The sequence below is a fragment of the Melanostigma gelatinosum genome (assembly GCF_949748355.1).
Source record: "Melanostigma gelatinosum genome assembly, chromosome: 24".
Taxonomy (NCBI): domain Eukaryota; kingdom Metazoa; phylum Chordata; class Actinopteri; order Perciformes; family Zoarcidae; genus Melanostigma; species Melanostigma gelatinosum.
Genome location: NC_136657.1, coordinates 6,996,223 through 7,023,942, shown reverse-complemented (window position 1 = coordinate 7,023,942; position 27,720 = coordinate 6,996,223). Strand labels below are relative to the sequence as shown.

General features: G+C 45.6%; 3 protein-coding genes across 3 annotated transcripts in view; 1 reads left to right on the top strand and 2 right to left on the bottom strand.

Annotated features, from left to right (window-relative positions):
- gabrg3 (gamma-aminobutyric acid type A receptor subunit gamma3) overlaps nt 1–10,003 on the bottom strand; it is a gene marked incomplete at both ends in the record, with an annotated part of 89,067 nt that extends 79,064 nt beyond the window's left edge. The window contains 2 exons of the mRNA XM_079296702.1: nt 9,330–9,484; nt 9,951–10,003. Of these exons, the coding sequence (XP_079152828.1) occupies nt 9,330–9,484; nt 9,951–10,003 (208 nt within the window). The remainder of the gene's footprint in view (nt 1–9,329; nt 9,485–9,950) is intronic.
- Nucleotides 10,004–11,883: 1,880 nt separating this feature from the next.
- gabra5 (gamma-aminobutyric acid type A receptor subunit alpha5) lies at nt 11,884–27,640 on the bottom strand. The gene is made up of 10 exons (XM_079296626.1): nt 27,475–27,640; nt 26,950–27,031; nt 26,044–26,168; nt 24,856–24,923; nt 23,819–24,039; nt 20,654–20,736; nt 19,757–19,900; nt 16,828–16,980; nt 16,382–16,593; nt 11,884–15,726 (listed from the first exon to the last, which is right to left on the bottom strand). The coding sequence occupies exons 1-10, from the start codon at nt 27,488–27,490 to the stop codon at nt 15,430–15,432; spliced, it is 1,401 nt and encodes a 466-aa protein (XP_079152752.1). The 5' UTR covers nt 27,491–27,640; the 3' UTR covers nt 11,884–15,429.
- Nucleotides 17,017–27,720, top strand: part of gabrb3 (gamma-aminobutyric acid type A receptor subunit beta3) — a gene marked incomplete at its 3' end in the record, with an annotated part of 34,671 nt that continues 23,967 nt past the window's right edge. The window contains exon 1 of the mRNA XM_079296625.1: nt 17,017–18,159. Coding sequence (XP_079152751.1) covers nt 18,008–18,159 — 152 coding nt within the window. The 5' untranslated portion in view covers nt 17,017–18,007. The remainder of the gene's footprint in view (nt 18,160–27,720) is intronic.

Sequence of the window (27,720 nt, the reverse complement as noted above, 5' to 3'; positions counted from 1 at the left end):
GAGGTTTGATTTAAAAGGCCGACATACAAAACACGTCTTACAAAGAAAGAAAGGGAAATACAACACATATTGTTGCATGTATTTCATTTTTATGGATGAATTTATTGCGGAGTCATCAAATGAAAAACACTCACATGTTCTTCACAAAGACAATCAACTGCCCAATCACAGTTTGGGGGCATGGCCATGGGTGGGGCCTAATATGACCAGCTGTGGGGTAGCTGGCAGCGGGGACATTTGTGATTGGCCGACATTATCAATCACAACTGCCCCTTGATGTTTCGTTTTAAGAGGAAAGGGTGTCTGTCAAGGCTGCCATCAGGGCACGTCAGCGATGACACAAATGATGTGAGCTTTGGTGGGAGTGGAGTGGACATGGGAGACACAGATGGAAATCGATTAAACGGTTAGAGTTCACAGGGATGAGAAACGTGTCAGCCATGATCTGGACCCAGCTTGGTCTTACCACCACCCAATGCACTTCACTTTGGTATCAGCCCCTCTGCTTTAAAGCGCTACACGATTGCTTGGCCAGTCCTTTGGGGTTTCTCATTAAGTCGGCACTGCCGGCGGAATGGAAGGCGACGGGTTTACGGCGCCCCACCACCTCTCTTTGAAGAATTAAACATTTTGAGAGAAGCTAAAATTCTGGTCACGGCCTGCTGTTTTCCTCCTCAGATAGTGTGTGCTTCGTTGTTTAAACGGCAGAGGACACTGTAATAAATAGAAAATGTTTCTGGCAGCATACACAAATAACTCCTCATTAATCTGCGATTCCAAAAAATATAATGAGATCATCTGATCTGTAAGTGATTATAATCGCAATGCCTGCCAACACACAGGCAGACATCACCATGGCGATGACAGATGACAAAACACGACATTATATGGCTGACGTGAAAAGAATCATCCACCGTGTAATTTGCGGCTGGCTTTGAAAAATGAAGCTCAGTCATTGGCTGAAGTCAGAGTCACATGGCATTTGATTGGCTGTGAAGGGGATATGCTAAACCTTGGGAGTATGTACACTACATGTAAAACATTGCTAATCCAAAACATTGCTAATCCGGAGACGTTAAGCTCCTCCAACACACACACACACACACACACACAGCGGAAGAGACATTTGCATCAGAGCCCCTAAAAGGTTACACGTCCGCCAGCTTGTGTGTGTGTGCGTCTGCGAGTGTGTATCCATGTGTGTGTATAGCTCCTGCACCTCCCTCCCGCAGGTGATCGTCAGCTCGGCTAACCTGGCTACCTGAGACGCGAGGCGGAGCATTTGCCAGGATCTAAACTCCTCTTCGTCTCATTAAATGTCACTGGGCATGGAATATTGACGAGGCCGAGAATTGTCCTTTCAGCTGGTGAGGTGTCACCGCTGTGCCAAATGTCCTCTCTGTGAGGATCAAGGCGAAGAGGCCCGCCAGCACCGATTCGGCCTCAAAGACGCCCAGATCTGAGCCAGAGGTGGAAAGAGCAACTATTTCACTCCAGCGGAAATGCGTCAATTTTGGGTGGTTCTTCCTTTAAAGTGACCCAAACCAAAGAACCCACACCAGTTTAGCTAACTTCCAAACAATGTAGCTCGCAGCACTGGCTCCAAAAGTCGCTAGAACTAGCGATTAAGTTAACACTGTTAACACTGACTTAAGGTCACATCTAGTGGACTAAACATCATAAGTACCTCACACAACCTCACTTCATGAAAATTATGCCCTGTTATAAAAACATGAAACCAATCCATTCACCGTATCTGATGATGTGAGCAGTTAAAGGGCATTTTAATCAGAAAATTGAGAATAACAGAGGTCTACACACAGTTTTTCAGAATGAGCGTGCTGCGTCACGTCACAATCTGCTTCATATCACAGGTTTCGATTATTTCTTACACTGACTGGCATTCAGGAACTTTCTGCACATAATTGAACAGCATGATTCAGCATATGGCAAATGGTATCAGTGGGTTTTCTCAAAGGGCAGACGAAACAGCTTAGCAATCATCCCATCAGGAGTCAGGATGTCAACCCTCGACCAGACGGATTGTTTAAAAGAAGTTAACAACGAATACGGAATCTCCTTCAGCTCAGAATCCCGCGGGAAAATCCACCACTGATAGGTGCTGATGGTAAATGTAGCCCACTGAAGAAGTAGAGAGCATTCTCAGAAAGACACAAAACAAACTCACAAAATGTCTTTAAAAGGAAATATTCTTACACCTAAACAGGAAAATGCAACCGGACACCTTCAGACTTCAGGATTAATCTTTGTAAAGTCATCGTAAAACACACTTCATTCAAACTGAACCGAAGCAAAACTCACAATGTTTTTATTTTATATACAAAGGACCTGAATACTTGCTCCGCCACTGTGCATCATCTTCCTTCCACTCCCATTCATTTTCAGTAAAAGCTACCCTCCTCCTCCTCCTCCTCCTCCTCCTCCTCCTCCTCCTCCTCCTCGAGTGATTGAATCTGACATGACTTGTGAAACAGATCTATGAGGTTTTAATAGAGGATGCAAAGTGGGTCAAACTTCCACTTGAGTTCCAAAAAGCCTCAAATCTGGACCACGAACACTGACGTGAATTATGCAACAACATACAGTAATTGATAGTAAGTAGGGGGAGGTTTAAAGAGCGGGGGGGTGATTGAGCGAGGGAGACAGAGAAACCGATGGAAAGAGAATGAGAGAGCGGCGGGAAGCAGCCACGAACCAATCACGTCTGAGCCTGGCTTTAATCTGATTCAAAGTCCTTCTCTTTGGACGGGGGACACACACACACACACACACACACACACACACACACACAATAATCGAAGGCTTGTTAGTTATGGACAATTAGAGCCTTCAGACCCAGCCGCCGAGCTGTTTCTGGACCGTGTACTTGGCTGTATTGCAAAGCTGTCAGCTGGATTATATTTGCATGCAGGCTGGCAATGAACAGGGCGAAAAACAGGATATCGGTTCTATCAACTTCTTCAAATCGGGATTCAAATCTGATGTGGTCGAGTTATTTTACTGGTATACTTCTAAAAAGTCCAGGGACTTTAAATAAAGGCAGTGTCTTAAAGTGGTAATAGCTTAATCAGATGTTTTGTCTCCAAGTTCTGAGCAGCTAAGCAGTCATTTCTCTAGAGATCAGTACCGTGACTTCCTTGGATTTTGTGTTCCGTCTCTGTCTAGAGAGTTTCCTGATCTCCTGATCTCTTCAACCATAATATCTACTGCTGCTTATATCTACCAGTTCTTCCTTTTTTATTATTATAGCAAAACAAACAGCTGCTGCTGTTAATTGCACCATTTGCTGCGTAGCAACTGCTTTTTTTCCTTCAAAGAACCACTTGTGTGCGTCAGTATATCTACACGGGTTTTCATTCATTAAGTGGAAGTAGGGGGAGACGTGATGGCGGGGCAAAGATACTGCACGAGGTGAAGGGGACGGGAGCTTGTCGGTATTCTAATAACTTAAAGTTTGTTATTGTAGTACGCCCCGCCGATCTGCGTCGCTCATCAACACATGGAGAAGCAGCAGTGCCTCTGAGGTACTTTGAAACTCTTAGCGCCCGATTGTGATTTGTCAAAACAAATATAGACGGAAAAAGAAACGCGGGTTGTGTTGCTCTAGTGGGTGTTCTAGTGAGTCAAAAGTACAGTGTGTGTTTATGGTTACGTGTCCTGCTTTTAATAGTCTTTGGACAAAGATGGTTGCCTGTGGGCTCAAGACTTTAACCTTGCGTGGATGTATTTTTCTTTTCTTGTTGGAGGACTGCTGTAGCCTATTTTTATGTTGGAGAGCGAGACTCAGACCTTAATGGAGCACCTTGAATCATCCCTCTCATGGCTCCAGTCTATGTGCGTCCACTACTCCAAACCGCTTTGTCCTCGAATCCCTGGTGAGCACACAACGCAAACGCAGACGCACTCGTGTTCGCGCGGTACGCGAGGATCACACGCTGAACCCAAAAGGAAAGTGACACAATAGGGACACGAAAGCATCTCATCTTCATCCAAGGCGGACTGCTTCTCATCGGCTAAGGTGAGGCTCGACCCTTGTCGTTCTGCTCGGTGGGGGGGGGGGGGGGGGACGCCTCTTCACAAGTGGACCAGTCACCCACATTATATGACGATCAGGCTCGCTGCTGACTTCACGAGAGACTGGAAGAGACTGGGGGGGAAACAAACACGGGAACTAAGATAATAACCCTGTTAGCTTGCATCTTGGGTTTCTTCTCTTATTTTCTAGAAGCTTCGCTTCACTCCAGTGGGACTGAAATGTACTTTTGACAGTTTGAAATATTCCCAAGTAAGATGGATTAATAAAGACTAAAATCATGACAATAAAGCGGCACTGACTATTACCAAAGTGAACAGAGAGACGATCAGAAGCCCACTTTGTATTCATCATCACGTGTGCATTGGATTGTAAATAACACCGTTAGCTTATGCTGGTATGACATTTTGAAAATACAAAATAACATCGTTCAGCTACTAGTTTTAAAAGATAGTTTTGACAAACAGTATTATTATAACAGAAGACATTAGAGATGATCCATTTGACGTGTGAAGAATATTTGCATTCATAACTGTAGTCACTACAAAGTTAAATTGGGGGGGAATTTATGGAAAAACACATAATGAGAAGGTCGATATCAATCTCATGTTCATACAATAAATATGAGGCTACAGAGAGCAGAAGATTAGCTTAGCATACATAATGGCCGCAGGGGGGGGGGGGGGGGGCTAATCTTCAGCACCTCTAAAACCAAATTTATACTTTCGGCCTCCACGAGGGTCGTAAATTCATCATCACAAGGTGTACGCGTGGGACGTCCACGTACCGGCAATTTGCTGTGTTACAAGTGGTGTAAACGGTCACGCAAATGAAGATTTAGAAAGGTCTCACACGACAAAGGCAATACAAACGCCCAACCAGCGGTACAACCAGCTAATTCTATTTCTTCCCCGACTTTGTTTCAGCTTAGAGAGGTTGTTCTCCTCCGAAGAAGAAGAAGAAGGGAGCCTCGCTGTGAGATACAAACACACTTCTAAAATATTGAATTAATGACCAATTAATACAGAAATGTGCTTGAAACAACAGTTTGTGCTGTGGTTCAACAGCCAGTAGCAAATTAACAAGCAGAACCGCAGAGAAGTTGCTCACATTTAAAAATGAGGCAAACGGGGGGGGGGGGGGGGGAGCATTGTTTGATACTGTGCATGTGTGTGTGTGTGTGGAAGATTACTTTGATTTAGACAAAATCCAGGTGTATCATGGAAATGAGCCTCACTCTGACATCTGCCAGTAGCTGCTGTCTATGCGAGTGTACTTATTTGTGTTTCACACAGATTCATTGCAGCACTTCTCAACTGAACCCATCACTCTCTTTCTTCCTTTTTTTACAATGCCTTAAATGTCCCAGATCTGTCTTTGACTCAGCGTCATCTTCGAGTGTGTGGATCTCTACGTGTGTGTGTGTGTGATTTTGCCTGCGTGTTTCCGCTGCCTGACATTATCCTGCTTCGACATTAACATTTCATGGACGATACTGGAGGTTTGTCAACTGAATCTCATCAAAATTTCATCCTTAATTATGGAATCAGAGCTAGAGGGAGATTCCCCCACCGCTACCACGACTGAACCGAGCCGAGCGAGCTGCCGGCGGAGGTGAAAACCAAAAAATAATTAAATAAATTCCCACCAGCAGGTGCCTGCCTGTGAAAGCCGGGGTGCTTGCCTTGGTCATTCGAGATAACCTCAGAACACAAATAAACACTCCAATGACCTGGAGAGAAGCATCTCCACAAAGCCCGTTTGAAACTTCATCTCTCGAGCACAACTCCACTCAAACTCCCAACTGCAGACGTTACACATGAAAGGCTTGAAGGTGGCAACTTGAAGGTGCAGAGTGTAGTCTCTTAATATAACTTCAAACCCACGATCCTGCAGCTGAGGGACGGATGTTTCTTCTACGGGGTGTTTGATAGTGTCAGCTTGTGAATGAAAGCTGTGTTTGAGGCAAATGTATTGACATCCATGAATCATCGCACCACTTCTCAGATGTATTTTGTGACCCCTTCTGCTGGTCGGGGAGCCACTTGACTAAACTACCTCATTGTGTATAAAGTAGTTAATACCTGCTCCACCTCGAGCAGCTACAACAGTAAAAGGCAAATTACACATTGCATTCTCTATGTTGGAAAACAAAAGCAATTCACGTACTGGATGCTCTTCATATCCTTCTTTAACTAATGTAAGATTTTTATGAACAATAACCAAAACAGCATATAGTTACACTGTCTGCATAACTATAGGGGGAATCTCATTAAGTGTAAGCTGTCCTCTTGCGCGCTATACTACATTGATGAATAACGCAATGAATGATGGGTAATCTTAATCACCCACACCTGTGATGATCTGTGACTATTGCCCTTTAGAGGCCTGCTACTGGCTGATTCACGGTCAGTGCTTCGCCTCCGTTAAAAGCCTCTCAATACTAATATTGTGCAGCAACCGCCGACATGTCGTATTATTAATGTTCAACATAAATAAAACCAGAAGAAATATCAGCTATTACACATCACACACATTTTCCAAGCAGTGGCCCTTGACGTCACTAGCCAATTTAACGAAACGTGTACTCACCGGTCTCCACGGTGTCCCGTTTCTCTCTTCAAAGCGTAACGTTACATGACAGCTCGAATAAGTCCGGGAAAGCGTCCTCATATGCACTTAATAACACAAAAGACAGTGACGTTACTGTATTACAATTCCAATATGGCGCATTCGCCAGGTGGATTCCATCGAACCGATTCCCGTCACTTCGGAATGTTTGTTTCTGCATCGCCGTCGACTTCCACCTCGCGCGTTTTAACAACAAACCGGGCGACCACATACCCGCAGTGCAAAAAAACATACTTTGTTTTCCCACTCGTGGCTAACGTGTAGTTGAGCTAATTGTTAGCTAATGCGGCCAAACTTTGCTAACCAGACCGTCAACGCGTCTGTCTGTGACGCGCGAGCTCTGAGCGACCAATCAAACGACGGGGTCAAGCGTGGTCGATTTTGCATGAAGTTACGAATTGATTTACTTTTTAATATTCATTGATTGTGTTGGGTTCACTTTAATATAAGCATTTGATAACAAATAAAAATTTAAAAATAGTTTTTAAAAATGTAGGACATTTTTAAGGAGCGCAAGGTGCCCGGGGTTTCGGGGCTCGAGCGCCCCCTTGCGCCTTGGCCCTGATCTTCAGCGTGGATTGACATGAATATCATCAGCGTGTTTGCAAGGATCTCGTTAAGATAACGAGAGGGGGAGAAAATGTCACTTTGCGCAGCAGGAAACAAAACTTCAACAACTACGGCATCTAAAAGGTGAAGAAACACACCCAGTGTTTATTCCAGAATGTGGAATGGAGCAACACCCAAATGGTTTCCACACATCAACTATTCCCCTGATTATTTTCAGCACACTGCTGATTGTGAATGCAAAATCCCAAAAGCAGGGGAAAGAAATACAGCAGAATTAAATTATAAAAATTGTAGGAAGATGAAATGAAAGCTACTGAAGGTGTATTCATACATATTGGACTTGATAAATGGGACTTTGGTAATGACTACACACTTCTGATCTTCTTTTCTTTTAACTCAGGGAACTTTTCAGTCAAGCCCACTCGTGAAAACACTCCGTGGAATCACACCAGCAACCATTTGATTAATGACCAGCCTCCCTGAAGAGGAACATTCTGCCAATTTGTTGCGCATTCCACGAATAATACTTGACCTGAGTAACATTTTCAATGCAGAACTTGTACTAATAATGGAGTATTTATTCACACTGTAAACATACTGAATTACTCGTAAAAGTTCTACTTTGAAAACACGTTTATAGTAGTTCTACTTAAGTAAAGGATCTGAGTACTTCCTCCACAACTAAAGGTTTTGAAGTAGCCTATTTTAATTAACTTTCCCTTTAAATTGAGTTGCTCCTGAGGAGATATCTAACATCACAATTGCTCCAGCATGCATGAAACGTAGTCAACTTTCAAATCAAACAAATTGAACAAAATTGTCTGAAGAAGATCAGGGTCTGGATGTCTCCTAGCTTCCTGAAGTTCAAGCAAAACAAGGCGCCATTTTTGAATCCCCTGTTGAACTTTGAGAAGAGTCATTCTCAAGTCATTCAGTCCTGTTACTTTCATTTCAGATAATTGCCAAACTGCATCGCCCGTTATCTTTCCACCATTTTGTCTCCGGGCATCTCGACGACTGTAACGCACTTCATTCATGTTTAAGCCAAGAGGCCAAAGCACTTCTACAATTATTTCAAAATTCTGCTGCTGGCTTCTTGTCAGATTTCTGACTTTGAAATAAATAGCTTTTAAGGTCCCGCACAATGTCTGAGCGAGCTGCTGATCCCTTGCAGGTTCAGCACAGTAGGTCGCTCAAGTTCAAGACTCGAGGTGACCGACGACGGATTTGTCAGATCAGCGAACTCTGAGTGTTTTACATCGCACCTCAAAACCCACGTACATATTCTCCAAGGAATGTCATTGATGCTGATTTTTGCCTGCATTTGTAGTATTTACTTATCCCAATGCTTTTACCATCTTTTTTTAACCTGTGAAGCTCCCTGGTTTTGAAAAATGCTGTATAAATAATGTTTTACTTGCTTACAAAAAAAAAAATCACTCTCTGGTGTCAGATTGTTAAAGGTGAAGATTTGCTGCTGTTCTTTGTCATTTATGACAGCGAAGCAGATATGTTAAGGTTTGGGACTGTTGTACTACTGGTTAAAACAAAACATCTGAAGATCTTTAGAATAATCAGCGGATGAATCGATGTCTGTTGCAGCCCTAGTTCATGCATAACCACACTGCAGATACTGAAACCATGCACATTCAAACACCTTGTATTCTTTTTTTCAGCAAACAGACATTAACAAGCTGCAGGCCTAGACTCATGCTGTCCAGCCAAACATCGTCCAAACACACAGAACTATACTCTGAATATTGGATGTCCCAAAGCGTCCAGATACACCAAATATGGCCGCCTGCACTTTAAGGACGTGCGTCTAAAATGCTGGACGACGCATGCAGAACATCGCCACCTATTACATCAACGAGCAAGATGAAATGGAGACCTGGAACTAGCTGGTACTGTAAGACTTTAAACAGCCTCAAACAACCCCTCCTCCCCCCACCAAGAGTCCTTTGTTTCAGCACCATGGACAGCTCCGCTCCCAACCAATAACAATCAGCACCATGGACAGCGCCACCGACCCAGAACTCCACTAAGTTTTTAGTCCTTTTAGACCCGACCTCACCTCCGATGTCCGGCCGCAGCGTCTTGTCGTATTCCTTGAGCAGGTTGTTCAGTATGCGCGTAGCGTCCTCCTGGTACGACCTGGGGGCCAGCATTTGAGTGACACTGGTGTCGTTGGGATCCTCGTCGTCGGCGCCATAATCCAGTAGATCAGAACTGGGGGGGGGAAGGTGAAAAAGAAAAGGTGGGGGCGGGGGGGGGGGGGGCGGGGGCGTTAATCCTGTTGATGCGCTGCTCCCCTCCTTTAATAAACACCATTGTCATAAAAAAAAAGAACTTTGTCGCAGCAGCAATTACGTATGCTGCTTGAATTTGAATGCATTTAGTTTAAATTGATTATTATCAGACCATAGACTCTGTATTTGGGCACAGCAGTCATTTTGTGTGTGTGAGTGTGTGTGTGTGTGCGCAGGGAAAGCCCTTAGAAAAAAAACTAAAAAATGCCACATGCATGATCATCAGTCAAACTCATTCACGTGCAATGCGTAATTGCCCCCCCCCCCACCCCGACAGCAGTTTAAACATGTGAACTTTTACAGCTTCAAAGAAACACCTCTCTCAGCTGTTGATCATGCAAATTAAAAAAATAAAATTGCAAAAAAAAGGCTTAAATCCGACTCACCGAGCACCTTGAGCGAGAAGTATGAAGAGGATGATCACAAACTTGATTGTCATTTTCCCATGCGCGGATCTCCCCCCCTCCGGATCACAGAAATCGGTGGATGGAGACCCACAGGCGATGCGCTGCTGCTGCGAGAAAGTGCCAGTACAGTATAGGTGGGTGACCATCAATCCGTGCTCTGAACTTCCTCATCCGCCCACACACACTTTCTTCTGCGTGTCATCTGCGACCCACACGACGGTCTCTCTCTCCCACTCTCTCTCTACCCCCCCTCCCCTCCAGATCCTCCGAGCTCCTCGCAGGGGGTTCCTCCGGGACGCGCACGAGCGATCGATCAAAGTGATCAGTCCAGTGGAGGAGGGGAGTCGGAAACGGACGGGATCCAGCAGCGCCCTCCCTTTCTTCAAACGCCTGTGTGGGCAGCGGTGATGGGGTGACGCTGTCTGCTGGTGGTGGTGGTGGTGGTGTTGGTGGTGAACCTCAGACGAGCATCTTGCGTGACTCATACACCGAGCACACAGTCTACAATGCTGTACCTGGATCACAATTGCATTATCCAGATGTTTTTTTCCAGGCTGCGTCATGATGAAAATATAATTATTTCATGAAGCTTTCAGCATATTTAAACATCTGTATCAATGGGGGATACGTTTTTGGAAATATTCCAATCAATGACGCAGTCAGTTAAGGGTTAAATAGAGCTGAAACACGAGGCAGATTGTTGGCTTTGTTTTTAGTTTTTGCCCGAACGATGCATTTCATACTTTTACACGCACGTTGACGTGCCGCAGAGTAACAGCGAGCTGTTCCTCCACTCTCACAAATAAGTATTTTCAGAATAGGTGCGCAACTCGGTAGTAGGGGGGGGGGGGGGGCTGACCTTGTGAGGCTTGTGACGCGCGCACATGCAACACACCGAGAGGCTTCGCTGCCCCCTGGTGGCTGAAAATGAGACGGACGTCCAGGCGGGAGGATCCCTCACTGCGGTACTGCAGACCGACGGGTGGACCTCCTGAACCAGCACCGACCTCCATCAACAACAGACCATTTCTGATTCATAATGCTGACACGACAAACCTGATCAGAGTACTTAGTTAAGCGTAAGTAGCAGTATTGCAGTGTGAAAACAAGTACAAGTCCTGCATTCAAAATGGTACTGAAGTAAAAGTACAAAAGTATTATTAGTAAAAAAACAACTGTATATATATGTATATATATATATATAAATATGTATATATATATAAATATGACATTCTTAGATTGGTAATGCTGTCTCATACTAACAATTAGTACAAATACAGTCTAGCCCTTTGGTTCCCAAACTAGGTGTAAAATAATAAAAGTACAGATTAAATGTGGCATAAAAGGTAAACATAAGGTATTTTACACGAATACATACAGTATATATATGTTTTATTATTATTATTTTAGGGAGGAAATCTTTGGGGGAACAAAAAACTAATTTGACAGTTCAAGCATCTACATATTTGAAATGAGTGCAGTACTTTTTAGTTCCAATCCATCACTGCCTATATCCACTCACTATTATCCCATAAAAAAACCTTCAAAAGTGAGTACATTCATAATGATTTCCCTCTATTATGGCTGACAAGATGTGTAATGTTCCTGTGTCTGTCTGCTTGATGTAATCTGAGGAGTGAAAGTACTTTCATCTAAACTAATCTGGTCACTCGTACATCAGACACACGCCGATGAAAATAGCTTCTGGATAATGACGTGGGAAACAGCGGACGGGCAGCACGACTACTGAAGCTGATTTGTCTTTAACATGTCTGCATAAAGTAATGACAGTGGTGGTTTTTCATTAAAGTGGAGACGGATTGAGACACAGATTTGTATAAGCAATAAAATGGATTATATTATACACAGCAGCTTTGCCCCGACGCTTAATGATGAATGCCATCTTTGTTCGTCCTTTTTTATTCGGTAATTTTAAGTATAATACATAAAACAAATTCAGTACATAAAAACAATGTGAGTAACACAAATACTTTAAGCCCAGCTATAGCTACAATGGCTTTTGCTGCATTTTTTATTTTATTTTTTGCAAAAGTGAAGCAAATATCTCAGTTTCATGTTTCCTCCTGAAAAAGAAAAGAATGTCTTCGTTGACGCTGAAAAGCAGAGGGTAACTTCATGCATGCGTCGTGGCCGTCTGGAGGACTGTTACGATCGCAGGCCCGCCTCGCTGCCCGTGAGCAAGCTCTGGGTGAAGCACATCTAATCAATCCTAAATTTGTCCCGAACACGCAGCGGCCACAGCTGTCCAGAACACTACAGAGAGGAAAAACAAGCATTCGTCATTGGGCTGGGCCGGCCACGGCTTAACATGGGAGTGAAGTGCTTTGTGGCCCCCCCTGAATGGGTGAAAGTAACTTAAGCGGAGCGAAATCCCTTTTCTAACAGATGTATGGCAGATGAGTCCATCACAGTGAATGAAGGAAGGAGGGAGGGAAGGGCCGTCATTTCTTGGCTGGCAATCGAGAAGAGAGGGGTCGGTCAAATGGATGCATTCCTCGAATAGCAAGAAAGACAGAATAGTCGTCCATTCATGAGAATAATGTCAACGTTTTGTTAACTATAAAGAGGGGGAAGCTTCGGCTTTCCTCATGGGGCCAAAACCTTTCGTCCAAGGGGACAGATTGGGGCCCAGGGACTGCCTTTATGCCAACCACTGGTCTATAGGCCACAGCGTGTTCGCATGCCAACAATAGCTCAATTAGCATATAAAGTACAGCTGAGGGGGTGGGCTCATCCCTACATTCCCAGGGTCCTGTGTTGTGGTACACTGTTACATTTGAAGGTGTAGGTTTGGAGGGGTACAACAGAAGGTTTTCAGCTGTAGGTGGGTGATGTCATCATATTTAACCAGGGAAACATACATTGAATGAGCCATACTAAGAGGATATTGAGCTGGGGAACATAGAACCCTGGGAACAGAGCTAAGGCTGATGGGAATGTTTCAGCGGCCGACATCGCCATCCACAGAGAAAATAATGGAGGCGAAATACACTTACATGATTACGGACCAAAATGCTCGTTACAGTTTCATTTCCTTTGGTAATATAACTCAAAATAAGGCTTTAGTCAGCTGAAATCAAGCGCATCACAGCTCCGACGAAACAAACAAATGACCCCAAACTGCTGCAGGAATCAGAAAGAAAAGGAAAGTCAGCATGTGTTTCTGGATAATGCGTACAACGCAGCAGAGATACAGAGGGCGGAGGTCTTTACCGGGGGGAAAAGGATCTTGTCTGGTCTGTTCATCTGGACTTGCTGCCCTTCGCAGACAGATGTATGGATCGCCTTTCCAGCTGCGTTTCATTGGACCTCCTTTGCTGCTGCACCTCGACAAGCACTGAAATGTACAGCAGCTCTGCTGGTGGACGCCCACCGAGCATTTGACAGACACCGTTGATTCAACATCAATCCAAACCAGCACTACAAAGAAAACACTACAGGAAACGATGGCCCAAACATAGAAATGATTGATTTGAAGCCAACATCGTGACATTTACCGTAGGTCCCGGTTTCACAAAGCACTGTTTCATTGACGATGCTCTTAACTGCGCTGTTCAACTCATATGAGATCAGAGAAACAGTGACTGTGAGGCCACTCTTCTGCTGGGAGCGTGGGTTCTTTTTGTTCCTGAGTATGTCTCACCATCGTCCAACGAGTCACACTGTGGTGGGCTCCAACCAAAACGCCACAACGTGTGCTGATTGCTTCCAGTTTAATTAAGTCAGAGTAGAAAGAGACGAGGGGAAAAAAAGACGAGGTTCAAAAGATCAAGCGCCAGATGTAAGCTCCTCTACAAGCAATGTGTGCACGCAAACATTGAGGAAAAGATATCAAACAATCGAAAGTCAACATTAGACTTTGGCGTTTCTTTTTGTCCAAAGGGCGTAAAACTCAAACACGGGCGTTTCAACGTTGTCTTCTTTTTTTTGTGTCAAAGCAAAAGTCGGGAAATTTAAAGTTTATTTACACAATTCCCTTATGAGACCGGAATCTTTGCAGCTTAATCGTTTCAACCAACGTTCACCAACGAGCTTTACATGGCTTCACACGTTCCACAGGCCTTTACTGTCAGTTTGCTGACGCGTGTTCTCCTCTCTCTCTCTCTTGGGCATTGTTTTTGTCGATTTTTGCTGACTCATAAATGAGCACATTATCTTTGTACGTGTTTTGTAGTTCGAAAATACTTTTAATTGAGCCAGAATTCATAGAAAATCAGCATTTAAGTTGTAAAGACCCGAGTATGAGCAGGACGGGTGCTTGCAGCCTGAATGACAGTCCCCAAACTCTGCCTCCGCTGATTTGTACGTGACACACTCTGCGTTTCGAGCGCTGGTCTCTCAACTGTGAATATTAGTTTCCTAGCTGAGTGACCCGGGGCTCAAAATTCAGTCGAAGCACATATATCCAATCCTAAATTTGTCCTGAACACACCGCCCACAGCTGACCAGTCGCCCAGTGGAAGTGGGCCAAAGAAGTATTTTCCCTCTGATTGTTGGCAAGCTTCCCGTAAATGAAGACTTTTCGATTTTTTTCGATGAATGAAGAATTGTCTCTTCCTTTAAAAAAAAAAAAAAACAACCTGCGATAATAATTAACCGAATACATTTTTCTTCTTCTCCACCTTCAGGTAGAACTCAATCTTTTTTCGTCACCGGGCCTGCAGCAGAAGGCTTTGCAATCTTCAAGTAAATACGTACAAAGAGACACACAAACACCCGCTGCAATAGGAAGACAAAATGGCAACGTTTCTTAGTTTTTTTTAAAGACACATAAAAGTTAATTAATGCGCTTGCAGCATTATTCTCAAGAGATGTTTCTTCCACACAGTGTGGAATTAAGTACATTTTTCTAAATCAACTTCTCAAAATGCATTCTATATCGCAAGCTTTCTCAGTGGCATGAGCCTCCGAGACAAGAATATTTATTAGGCAATAAATTAATTTAGGCAAAACTCGATCAAAAATGCCTACGTTTGCTTCAGTTAAAACCTCGCGTAGCAGCAATGACGCGCGCTCCCACCCTTTAAGCAGTGGTTGACATGTACATTTACATGTACATGGACGGTATTCAAGACAAAGAGGAGTCCGTGGTTTCCTCTTGAGGACAGCGTCATGCAAACTGCAGCAGGACAGATGAGGAGAAAGCAAAAACAGCCGCCCTCTCGTCGACATAGTCTCGGGAGCAGCTTCGTTTGTGATCGAGCAGTTTTTTTTTAGGTCATGAAAAACAGGAAAAGAGATCGGTTGCAGCCTCGCATCCATTCAAAGTGCTTGAATTCGATAGTTGAGTATAGTTTGGTTTTGTTCTTCAAGCGCAGATATTTGTGTTTTATTTAATTTTTTTTCAACAACTCCTTGTCCTTTTAGTCTCACACATTCGGCTCAAACTTACACAAACTCCCTGTCTCAGAAAAACAAAACAAAACAAAAAGAGAGATTACGTTGAGGTCACACCTTGCACCACCGGTTCTCTGTTCAGGTACGTGGCCCAGTAGACGAGGTTGAAGGTTCCGAACAGCACGGGGAACACTATCCGCGACATCTTGTCGATCTTGCTGACGCTGTTGTAGGTCTTCTTCGGGTCCACCATCTTGGTCTCGGAGGCCCGGAGCTGCACCGACGTCGTGTTGGAGATGGTGGAGATGGACACGTCCTTGGTGAGGTTGGGGGTGTAGTTGACGCCCGCCGAGCAGATGTTGTTGGGCTTCTTGGACAGCACCATGGGGTCTCGCTTCTGCAGCGGGACAGATCACACATCGATTAAAGCAAGAAAGGTATGTAATAATCAGGAGGTTAAACAGTAAACAGATATATTTAGTCTCTCTTACGACAAGGAGCTTGACACCACTTTCATGTCTGTGCAGGGCAGTTACAGAGACAGTTAGCTTAGCTTAGCATAACGACTGCAAACAGGGGTCAATAGCTAGTCCAGCTCTGTTCAAAGGTAACAAAGTATGCCTTCCTACTGTGAGCTTTAGAAGAGACATCTTTTGGACAGAGCTCGGCTGGCTGTTTCCCTCCGCATTTATGCTAAGCTAGGCTAACCATCTCCTGGCTCTTGCTGCGTATTTAGCATACAGACATGACAGGGTTATTGATCTTCTAATCTAATCGGTGAGAAAGCAAGTTAGTGTCCCAAAATGTCAAAATATTCCTTTAAGGTTTTGCAAAGGACAGAACATGTAAATGATGAGATATTTTAAGTAAATTCAGAAAATAAGATTTAAAAATAATAAATTGTTACTGTATGCTTTGAAAAATGGTTGACAGTGATGTCACGTATTTGTGATTTCTAGTTTAGGAGCTACAACGTGTGAAACCAGTGATTTAGAGCCTTTAAATTTGGACACTTGTACTGAATATAGTCACGTAGTGCCCGCGGGCCGTACCTTCGGGTGCTGCGCCTCCAGAGCCTTCTTTCCGTCCCAGGCCCAGCTCCTCTTGGTGAAGTAGTTCACCGTGGCGAACTCGATGAGGGCGGAGAAGACGAAAGCGTAGCAGACGGCGATGAACCAGTCCATGGCCGTGGCGTAGGCCACTTTAGGGAGCGAGTTCCGGGCGCTGATGCTGAGGGTGGTCATGGTCAGCACAGTGGTCACCCCTGGGTGCAAACAAAGGCCGGGGCACGTTTTAAATTGAGTTGTCACAGTGCCGCCTGGAAACGAGTTACGGTCTCCTCCTCGCACAACAAAGGTGGGCGCTTTAATAACTCTTAACTGCCAGCCAAGGCGGTGGTTATTATTCTCCCTCGTGTGACATGTGCACGACCATAATGTAATGGACCAGACAAATAAATTGTTCAGAAGTAAATCAGGAAATGAGCGGCTTCACTCACCAAAGACGGTCCTCGCGGGAACCGATTCTCGGTTGAGCCAAAATGACACCTGGGACAGGATTACGGTCATGAAGCAGGGCATATACGTCTGGATGACAAAATATCCAATCTTCCTCTTCAGGTAGAAGTGGGCCATCATCACTGTGTACTGCCCTGAGGGGAGGCAGAGGTTTAAAAACGATATCAGGTTAGAAACAAACAACAAACAAGCCTTCAAGCCCAACCACGGCAAATGTTGTCCACGCAGAATTATGAATATGTGATTTCACCTCCTTACAGCACCACAGGTGGGGGGTTAGCACACAACTGAAGATTGCATTTGAGGCTTTAAAAAATCCTCTCGCCAGCAGCGGTTTGTGACCGCAGGCACGTAAACTATGAAAAAACCCAATGACTATATTCCACACACTAGGGCACATGTACACAGGCTCTCTCTCCAACACACACACACACACACACACGCACACAGAGTAATACATGAGGCTTTCTCCTGGAAAAAACGGATTTTTTAACCTCCCTAATCCCCGGTTACAATCTGCATCCTGCCATCAGTGAGGGAGGAGAAGAGCAGGGAGGAGGGGGGGGGTTGGGTGAGGCTTCCTGTCCTGGGATCCTCGCAGAGCCCTAAGCTCCGTCCTGCCAATCCAGGCACCGACGACCGCACATACACACGCATGACACCGCACTGAAACACGCATGAAGCATGATCTTCTAACTGCTGACACACACCCTGAAGCCACGGAGAGGGACACGCTGCTTGTCTGCGAATCACTGGTGGGATGGAGGGGGGCCAGCCGTGTGGACATTTTCTGTCTTTCACGTCAGCGTTGTCTTTTGGTCGTCCGACAGCCGTCTGTGGAATAATGACCAAACGTTCTTGACGGGACTGCCGGAGAAATGCAGTGCGGGCGTCCCGGCGTCCACTGACAGGCAGACTTTTGTTTGTTTCACAGGCCGATCCGTGCCGAAGCAGCTAAATACGACACTGCCTCGATCAGGAGATCCACGACGCCGCTAGTTTCTCACCGCGACCCCATCACCCGGGCCCTCTGACGCCCTCATGACTCCAGGCCGTCTGGCTCACAGCAACCCCGTGAACCTCTGCATCTGTCGGAAACATCCGGACACAACCCGGCGCTGCCGACCTGGGACGCCCCGGGCCCACCTTTGCCCTTGATGCATGGATCCCGACAGGACTGGGGGCCGAGGAATGAGGAGGAACATGTTCCTCTGGTGGATCTTACTGCTTTTCTCCCAAGGATTTGTATTTCGCAACGTCCAAGGGGAACTTCCTTTTATCTCGGAGAACAACGCTGCCATGCTGGTCAACTGGTGAGTGGGAAATGAATGTCTTTTTATCCTTAGAAAATGAGCTACGACATCTTTAAAAGCTCTACAAGCTGCACATATAACTGCTGCCATCTTCTACTATTGGAGTCTGGAGTTATTTCGGGAAAGATATCCCTTTCTGAGGCGGTGGAAGTCACATCCTTAAAAAGAAACCTGTGGGGCTAATCTCCTCCCTGTCCTCAAATGGGAGGGTTGTCTAAGATTAGACGTGCTAATTAAAGGCTCACAACATCCCACCCGAGCAATATTCGGAGCCAATGGACTCCTATACGTGTGTATTACAGTTCCGTTTTACATAAGAGTTTAAGCAGATGCCTTTCAACACCCCGCCCCATGCAACCCCCCCCCCCCCCCCCCTACATGTCAGAGCGAGGCTGTCCAATCCCAACATACAACCGGACACACACATATATTTTTCTATCTTTGCGAGGACCAAGCTTACATTTGAAGTCAAACTGTTTCCATTGCGCTACACTTCTAAATTGAAAGCCTCCAACCATACCCCATGAACTCCACCTGATTTAAAAGTGTCCCTTTATCTAACCCACAGCTGAATGAACCAAGCTGCCGTCAAAATGTCCTGGTCTTTCACCACCATTGTGAGGACATTTGGTACTCACATGCCCACAAACACACAGATACACTCAGCGACAGCCAACCAACCAATCCCTCACTGATCTGTGATGTCATCTTCTTCTGCAAAAGCTGATGGGTGGTTGGGATGGAGGGATTAACCCGAGGTCTCAGGTCTCTCTCTAACTTGTGTGTGTGTGTGTGCGCGCGCGCATGGGCTCATGCGGGGATAAGTGTTGTTTGACAGGGCTGTCCGGGCCTGCAGACAGCTGGTTGTGTGAGGGCTAGGCTACTCTCCTCCACTAGCCTCCACTCATTGACTCTGATCTCCTGATAATGTTTCCCACATTGACTCTCGGCCCCGCGCGGCCATCTCCCCTCGCGGGCGTTTATCTTCTTCTAATCTCGAATTAGTTACATCACGTTCTGTTCGGGATTACACTTATCGTGCGCCACATACAGTATTATTCTACTTTGTCATTTCCTAATACTGCGTGGCTAACCAAACTAGCCTGCGATATGAAATGTGGGCGACACGTCCGACCTGACATCAGATGACAATGCTGTTTGATTGTTGCGTGAATTGGGAACATTTCGATTTACACTAAAAAGTCAAATGAAATGATATTTTCCCTCACTCATCTCTCCCCGTATGCAGACATGAACAAGACAAACCAAGGACTGGCTGTTAAATGCATCTCCAGCTGTGATATCATGTGCAGACCATCATCCATTGCTTTTGAGTGGACGGCGCTACAGACGTCTCCTAGCAACTGCTCCCTCTATCAAATGGAATACATGAATATTCATATTATTCAGAATCCATGCAGTTATACTTTCCTTCACAGAGTGGATTCATGACACTGACCCTCCTATACTTCTACTCTTCCAGTGTTACATTTCTGTTTATTTTCTTTGTTTGAGCTATAGATGTGTATTTTGTGTTTCTTTATCGAACATACACTCACAAGCAGCCACACACACACACACACACACACACACACACCTCTGCTTGTGTGTATGTCCTCTGTGCCGGCGTTTTGCCCAATGAGGTGGTACTGGTTGAGTCTGGAGCCGTCCTCTGCCACCACCACGGACTTAGCGGCTCCCTGAGTCCACGTATAGACCACCTCTGACACCGGATAGGCATCTGAGAGACACAGAGAGAAAGATGTCTCGAAGTTAACTTGTGAATGTAGAACTCGACGTGTTCATTTTTAATACGCAAACATCCAAAATGTGTGTTAATCTACTGACTAAGAAACTACAGTTTGTTTCCAACCCTGCAATCGCTCATATTATGTGCAGCCGCTCATGTGCTGGTGCAGAATCTTTCTAGCACTTTTTGATTAGACTGCAGGCTTAAAAAAAAAAAAAAAATGGAATCCCGCTTGCATGCATGCCTGTGTGTGCGTGTGGGCGGTTATTTGAGTGTATTTTTGTTCAAACCACTCTTCTGGGTCAGAAGTGAGCTCCCCCGTCGGCAGGAACCAGACCGAGTCAGATTAACCCTAATGTGTTGCATCAGCCGCGCTGTAATCGGATTGCGGTCGAATGTGCTTCCTTTCTTTCCACAGTGGGTGTGGGTGGACTTTACTTATCTTGTGCTACTGTTACAATAGCTTAGCATCTCCGCTAAGCTCTTCAACTTGACTATTTAATGTGAGGAAAGCAAACTCTGCAATCTCCAGCAGATAACGACTCGTCGGCGGAATCCCTGCGGCAGCATTCTATCAATTAGCCAAAAATGATTCCTAATTGTTCGAAATGAATCGCTCCAAATTTAGGTTAAACCTTTGTGAAACTCGTTGCGTCGGACTCGGCGAAACTGGGATTCGCGTGTAGGGAAGAGCGAGATGAGCGTAGAGAAAAGTAGACATTCGGGAGACGGGATGATACTCACAGCTGCCAAACTTGAGAGGGCAGGCGTGTGCGTCCATGGGGAAGTCCTCCAGCTGCATGGGGCACTCCGCCGATATGGTCAGTCTGAGGTGAAACACACAGAACACAACCATTGACCACGTGGCAACGTCTTACTTTAGCCGTCGCCACCTTTGACTATTTAACTGGGCATGTAGACACAGAGCACTCTGTGATTACTGGAAGAGCTACACTTGCTAAAAGTACAGGGCACCAAAAGCAATTAGGAGGGACGTCGCAGCTCTGCCATCTTTTAAATCATAACCATTAAACAATCTGAGCTGAGGAGAGAGGTGGAATGAACTTCACAGTTTCACGCAAGACACTGGCAACACCAGTATTACAGTGGCAATGCTACCACCTGGTGGTCACACAGCTTCTGTGTTATTTGTCTCTCCAAGCTACCTGCTCCAGATTGAATTTTTTGTATTTTTTGTGAACGACAAACGTGTGTGTGTCTCATTTGCGGTAAAAGATGTAACGCCGTGCGCCACTTCGCCGAAGTCCTCGGGGCTTTTTTATGGGGCTTTCCGGCTGGCGGCAGCCGACAGACGGAGACGGTAACGGAGTCGAAAACGACGCCTAAAAGACAACAGTGGGGAAGAAGGCCGAGGCAGCAGCCGAGGCCTCGCTTAGTGGCCCACGTCCTAATGAAACACAAAGAGCCCTTCGCCCACGGCAGCGTTGTAATAGAGGCGATGACTGCTGCGGCTGGATCGTTATTAAAGGACCATAAAAGTAAGACAGGAATTACGTCTGCTCTTTGGCGACGTACAGCTCGAGTAGCTCCCGGCCACTTTCCGTTCCCTCAAATGAGCTCTCAGAGGATACAAAAGGTTGGCGACTCTGGCCTGGAAGGTTCCTCCAGCATTTTGTTTTCTGCTTTAACCATTCAGGCATACGAGCAACCTCCACGTTAGCTACAGTATCATGGTAATCACTTTTCCTTCACTGATCTCTGTCATCATGTGGCAGAATCCTCCTGGGTCATGTTTCTTTCATGCTCCAAAGACCTCCAGCATGTACGTATCCACCGCAGGTTTCCCAATCGTATCATGAAAGCGAAGGAAGCGTAGCAAAGTGGCATAAGAGGCCACCTCTGGTCCCTGCAGAGCCGACTGTTTTATGGGCGCAGCTTGCTTTCCACATCAGCGGCGGATTATCCAACTGCATTGTTGCATCTAACACAGCTGAGGGACTGTGATTGGAGGAGAGGGAAGGGTGTCTTTGGGAGAAATAAATGAGAACATGGCTGTGGGCTGTTATGCCATGTTGTAATTATTCATGTGGCCTTGCCCCATTAGCAGGGATGCCTGTAAAGATACTGGCTTTTAATTTGGGGTGTGATTAGTGCCAGAAAATGTGTCCCTCTAAAAGAAGACGATGCATCCCCATTGCAGTTATAATTCAAGTATCAGGGGTGAAATAGCAGCTTAGAGTAAGCCCCATGATTCTGTTCAGGCCAGTGTGGACTGACTGGAAAGCGGTACATCACAGCGGCAACACGGGCAGGAACAGACCGGCGTATGCACCTTTGGCCCCTGTGGGAAATCTAAAAGTTTCCGATACGCCTCACCTTGCAGAAAAGTCGAAGAACTTGGACGTCGGGATGGAGCGGGAAAGGGCTGAGTTTTGAGTTCAGGGGCTTTATGCCGTATTAACCACTTTTTTTAACACTCTCCAATGTTGTCTCGCATGCAATCGGTCTCATGGGAGCCGGGGTTATACAATATACCCAAGGTGTGACCAAAAAAATAAAATAAATGTACTGCTAGACGTGCCGGAACATGAACATGAATGTCATTATAACTCACACAAATTGTCAAATGACTGCATGAAAGCCAACCGGCCTAAAGGCAACACTGGGAGCATCAATGGCGACTCAACTGTACCTAATGATAATGATGTGCAATGCACTCTCTCTGTGGCGATACAGAGGATTCAACCAGCCGATGGAGCCGTATACGCTGCAGCCCATCTGCTGTAATGGACCGCCATCAAGCTCCGCGTGAAAAGCGGCGTTTTATGAACGATCCGCGGAGACAAATGCATCGACACTTTGCCCGGTAAAGCCGCCCGCTCCTCCTGTGATGTGTGTGTGTGTGTGTGCGTTTTATGCAGGAAACAAAATCAAGCGTCGTCTGTGGTTGAGCTCCGCTGGTAATGACGAGCACAGCGGCGTAACAATTAGACGATTAAAAGCAACCTACTGCTGCTTCGTTTCAACTGTGGCAGCGAATCTGATGCCATCTTCAGACGACGGCAGCGCGAGCCCCCTCTGTCTCTCGTGCACACTCATGTGTGCATCTTCTTTGCATTCAGACACAAACACAATTCAGGTGGTTACGCTGCCGTTCCACTGAACAAAGAAAGCTATTTGCATCTCAATTTAACATCAATTTGTCGGCTTTTTGAGTTGAGTGATCACCATCTGGTTGATGGCCTGTTTCTTTCTTCTTCTTTCTTCACCACCATACATTACTGCCAACTGCAGTTCAATGCAGTGCTGCCAAAAACGATAGTTCACAATGAGGCTGCTCTTCACAATGGATGATCTCCCGCTGCACTTTCTTCTCAAACCTCGTCAGTTACAGAGACACCTCCTTCTAGTGTTCATAATTCTCATGAATATCTTAATATGAATTTTTAAAAACTCAATTGAAAGGAGAAAGGGTCATTTAAAGAAATACTTGCATGATTTGCCACTAACTTTGCTCTTACTGTACTACAAATCAAATGCCAGTGATTGGCCACTGGGTGACACTATTTCCCTACAGTGTGGGTCACATACTGAGGGTTTTCATCACTGTGTTTTCTCCCTGAGTGCAGGGCTGTCTGATGTTGGCCTTGCCAGCTGTTTTTTTTATTTTATTTTCATTTTGATGTGCTCTTAAAAACCTCCACTAACCTCTGATAAAAGCCGTAGGGCGCATCAATGGGAGGTGTCCTCCATTAGTTTAAGAACACCGGCAAAGAAGCTCAGCGCTGTGCCGGCATGTACTCCTGTATGGGTAGCGATGCGTCTGAAGTGCCATCAACCTTGGTCACCAAGTGGGTTTACAACGATTCATAGCTCATTGTTATGTGTGTTTTAAAATGCCAAAGGATTACACGTGTGAATAAATCCCCCCAGAGTGGGAGAACCTACCTCATGGTGTAGAGCAAAGTGCCGTCGTCCTTCAGCCTCAGCAGCTTGTTGGGCGTTGTCATGTTGTGAGCGATGGACTTCTTGCCGTTGAGGAAGAAGGTGTCGGGGGTCCAGATGTTGCTGGCCAGCAGGTTGTTCAGCGGCAGCATCTCCATCGGCCCTTTGAAGCACAGACGCTCGTCCTTCCAGCTCTGACGGAAGAAGACGTCGATGGTGTATTCCTGAGGCGGGAGATAAAAAAAGGGAGGTTTCTTTGGGGCGATGGGGCTTCTTTGCTATTTCCTCGTCACGTATCAGAGCTTAGAATAAGTACATTGAGACAGGAAAAACTTGCTTCTTTGTCAATCGGCATTAACTGATCCTCCTTTATGCCTTCATAAATCCATCGACAATTTGCAGGTGATCAAACATCTGCGGTGCAGAAATCCGTCATAAATCTGCTCGTGTGGGAAGTATCGACCCCGCTTCGAGCCGGGGAAACAAACAGACGAATGAGACGAGAAGACTGCTGTGAGCAGGCTGACATAGAGGCTTTTATGGACCGCAGAACCATTCGGGGTCTCTTGCCCCATTTCATTAATCAATCGTGCGCCCTTGTCAATACCGTCTTCCAGTCAATTATAGGAAAGTGGCAACTGCTGTGTCAAGAGTGTACCAGGGATATTGCCGGGTGTAACAGAGGATTTAATGAAAGAGGAGATTTAATGCATTTCGCTATCCAAGGGGAACCTTACAGTTCATAAGAGAATGGATCAATGAAGGGAAGAGTCATTTGGAACGAGCTGGAATGGGCCAGCCACGTTGCATTAAATCTCAAATGTTTCATTTATCACACATTCATTTGGTCTCGTTTACAAGGAGCCGAAAAAACCCAATCTTCAAAGACACAACGAAAATGTACTTCCAGGGATCAGCATGAGCATCGGCAACAGTCTCATGAAATGTAAATCTAAGGTTTGATGTAAAGATACCCACAGTAGCCTGGCTGGGCTTTGTGTGCGTGTGTGTGTGTGTGTGTTTGCTGCAGATGAACTCACCATCTCCGTGTCCGACACTGGGCCGAAGCTGGTGACGAAAATATTCGTCTTGATCTCTGTGACGTTCTCTGTCGAGAGAGCACAGGTGACAAAACGTTTAAGGCATGAAATGTTAAATGTAAAAGAACAGTGTAAAAATGTCTTTTGTCTGACCAACAGTCCAAAAACCTAAAGATATTCAATGTAGTACTACAAAAATGTAGTTTTGAAGAAAAGCCGTCTGCTTATAACTGAGGGGGATTGCAAATGGTCAAATCTAAAGCTATTAATTAGATATTGAGCAACAAAAGCAATATTGGCATTTCAAAACCTGCATCAGTTGAATGGCATGCTACAGAATAAACCCCGTCTCAGTATTCGTGTGAATCCACACATTTGCGTGATGTTCTCGCGCCATGTGCTCCTTCTGGAGATGATGTGAAAAAGGCAACACATCATATCTGCCACTTGTACCCGCAAAGCCAACTGAATCTCCGCGATGCATATGAATGCGGTCCCGGCGAGCCGGGATTGGCCGTGCTGGTGGAGAGCAGCTTGTTGAACGCTGAAGGAAGGCCCGAATTTTTTTTCTTCTCTTCGGGAATGTATTTATAGGCCCTCTTGTGAAGGGTAGCAACCGTTACCAGGATGTGAGAGCAGGCTTTTGCCATGACACACCAGGCATTGAACATGAAAAAGCTCTGTTTCCTACGGGGGGAGTAATGAAATATGGGACAGGTTGTACATGGGAGACAAATTGAAATGAGGACAAAAGAAAGAGCTGGGATACAGTCAATAGAGGCCGTGGAGGTGGGGATGGATAAAAATAAAGGCTTTTATTTCAGTGGCCCCTTAGCAAAATAACTCTCCATCTTTGAATGGCAATTTGTCAGCTCTCAAGGGTGAAGAGGCGTGAAAAAAACACCACAGCGCGCTGGATTCAGGCTGCGTTGAGGACGGCCTGATGGATTTATTCTCCCGACCATGGCGGCGTACAAGACAAAGTATCGCAGCAAGTTGCCATGAATCGGTGCATGAACACACAGTGGGATATAGAGGCCTCTTAGTGGCGTTCAGGTCAGCGGGTTATGTTAGCATGCTGGGAGGCTCGACTGTGCCATTGTGGTTTTAGAACGTAAGATCACTGTGTTGCTTTCAAATAAAAGGCTCTGAGTGGTGCCACCACGACACATAAGATCGCCAGCAAACCTCCGAGCCCCGGCCGGAGCCTGTTGTCATAGCCGTCGAGGAGCCCGTCCAGGATCCTGGTGAAAACGGTGCTGTTGTCGTTGGCCGCCGCCTCCTTCTGGGCCTCCGTGGAGGACAGGCAGCGACTAGGAGAGGAGAGGAAACAAGGGAGCAAGAGTGAAAGAGACTCCGGGGAGGAGGAACATCCTGCCGTTGGTTACGCTGCAGGACGTCGAAACATGACACGCGATTGTGATTAATTAGCTCGCCGCATTGACGGGCTTGTTGTGATTAATTATTGAACATAAGTACTGCTTACAACTACCAGTAGAGATAATTAAGGCTTTGACATGTGATCCAAATATAAACAAATGAGTTCCCCCCCCCTCGCTAAATATGGCAAGAAGCGAGGCTTCATGTGTCGCAAGAAAATGAAGGGAAATCACAATCACTTCTTTTTCTTACAAAGAACATTGTGTCCATGCACGAGCAGGGAGTGACACAGAAGAAGGTTACAAGCTGGATTTTGAACATGGGATCTGAAAGCCATTGATCTGAGAGAGTGGACTATATTCCAGTGATTTACTGAAAAGATCTGCTTCGCTTCTCTTGAGTGCAGGACCGCCACTTAAGCAACGATGTAGCAGAGAGTGCAGATCAGATATGTGATCAAGAGAGGAGAGCAGAGCTGGCAGGAAATATATATAAAAAACATGTAAGAGAGGCATTTACAGAACCACAAATCAGGATTTGTGGTTTGCAACAGAAACTGCTGACTGAACATTCTCGAGCAAACTGCAACTTTAACACATTTTGCTTTTATAATAAAAGCACCAAAGCTATATTCTTTAAGCAGCTTTATTCAGGGGATAAATAGCATTCCACTTTAAAGATGCTGTTTGCCCATTTGGTTAGTTCCTAGTTTACCTATTTTGGCATCCAAACAGGAGCAGGAGGGAAAGGACGAGCCTCGCCATGACTGCAATTCTGCTCACTTTGTTGTTCAGAGCTGTAACACATCCACATACAGAGAGAGAGAGAGAGAGAGACACACAAAAAGAACAAGATAGCGTCAGAAAAGCACCACATTCCACAGCCACAACAAACACATCAGTTACATTGTCCTCTTAATGTGATAAACTCAAACTTCATCCGAAACATGAACCTCACAACCTCAGCGGACACTCCGGAATTGGAGATGGTAGAGAAAAGGACATTGAAATATGGGTGACATTTCCTGCAGTGTGATCCCCATTGTGTGAGCTCCAACTGCGTTTGAATCTAGCGCATTACCATTCATACTGCCCCCCCCCCCCACCACCACCACCTTTCCCCAATCCTCTCCTCCACCATCTCCTTTTTCCACACTCGCAATCACCAAAATCATGAATCTCATTCCTATTCGCCATGCTGTGTCTAATTAGAAAAAAGAGAGGAAAATAGGGGGGGTACCTGAATGCCGATCCATCACCACTATAATCTTTTTTGTGGCTTTCTCCCTCCCCCCAAACAGCGACTGGAGGCTGGGGGTCTCTGTCGGAGGTGTTGAAGCTGCGCGATCACGGCTTTAATCACCTAATCCCCTGCTTGTCGGCTGTCTCCCCGCTTTCTTCTTCTCCACCATGGGCTGTTTCTGCCCTCTCTCTCTCTCTCTCTCTCTCTCTCTCTCGCTCTCTCAGCGGCTCCCCATCTGGCGTT

Coding starts and splice junctions, on each gene's coding strand:
- gabra5 (XM_079296626.1), bottom strand. Junction 24,924..26,043: donor GCTCCGGCCGGGGCTCGGAG/GTTTGCTGGCGA, acceptor CTCTCTCGACAG/AGAACGTCACAGAGATCAAG. Junction 16,594..16,827: donor TCCCGCGAGGACCGTCTTTG/GTGAGTGAAGCC, acceptor GTTTGCACCCAG/GGGTGACCACTGTGCTGACC.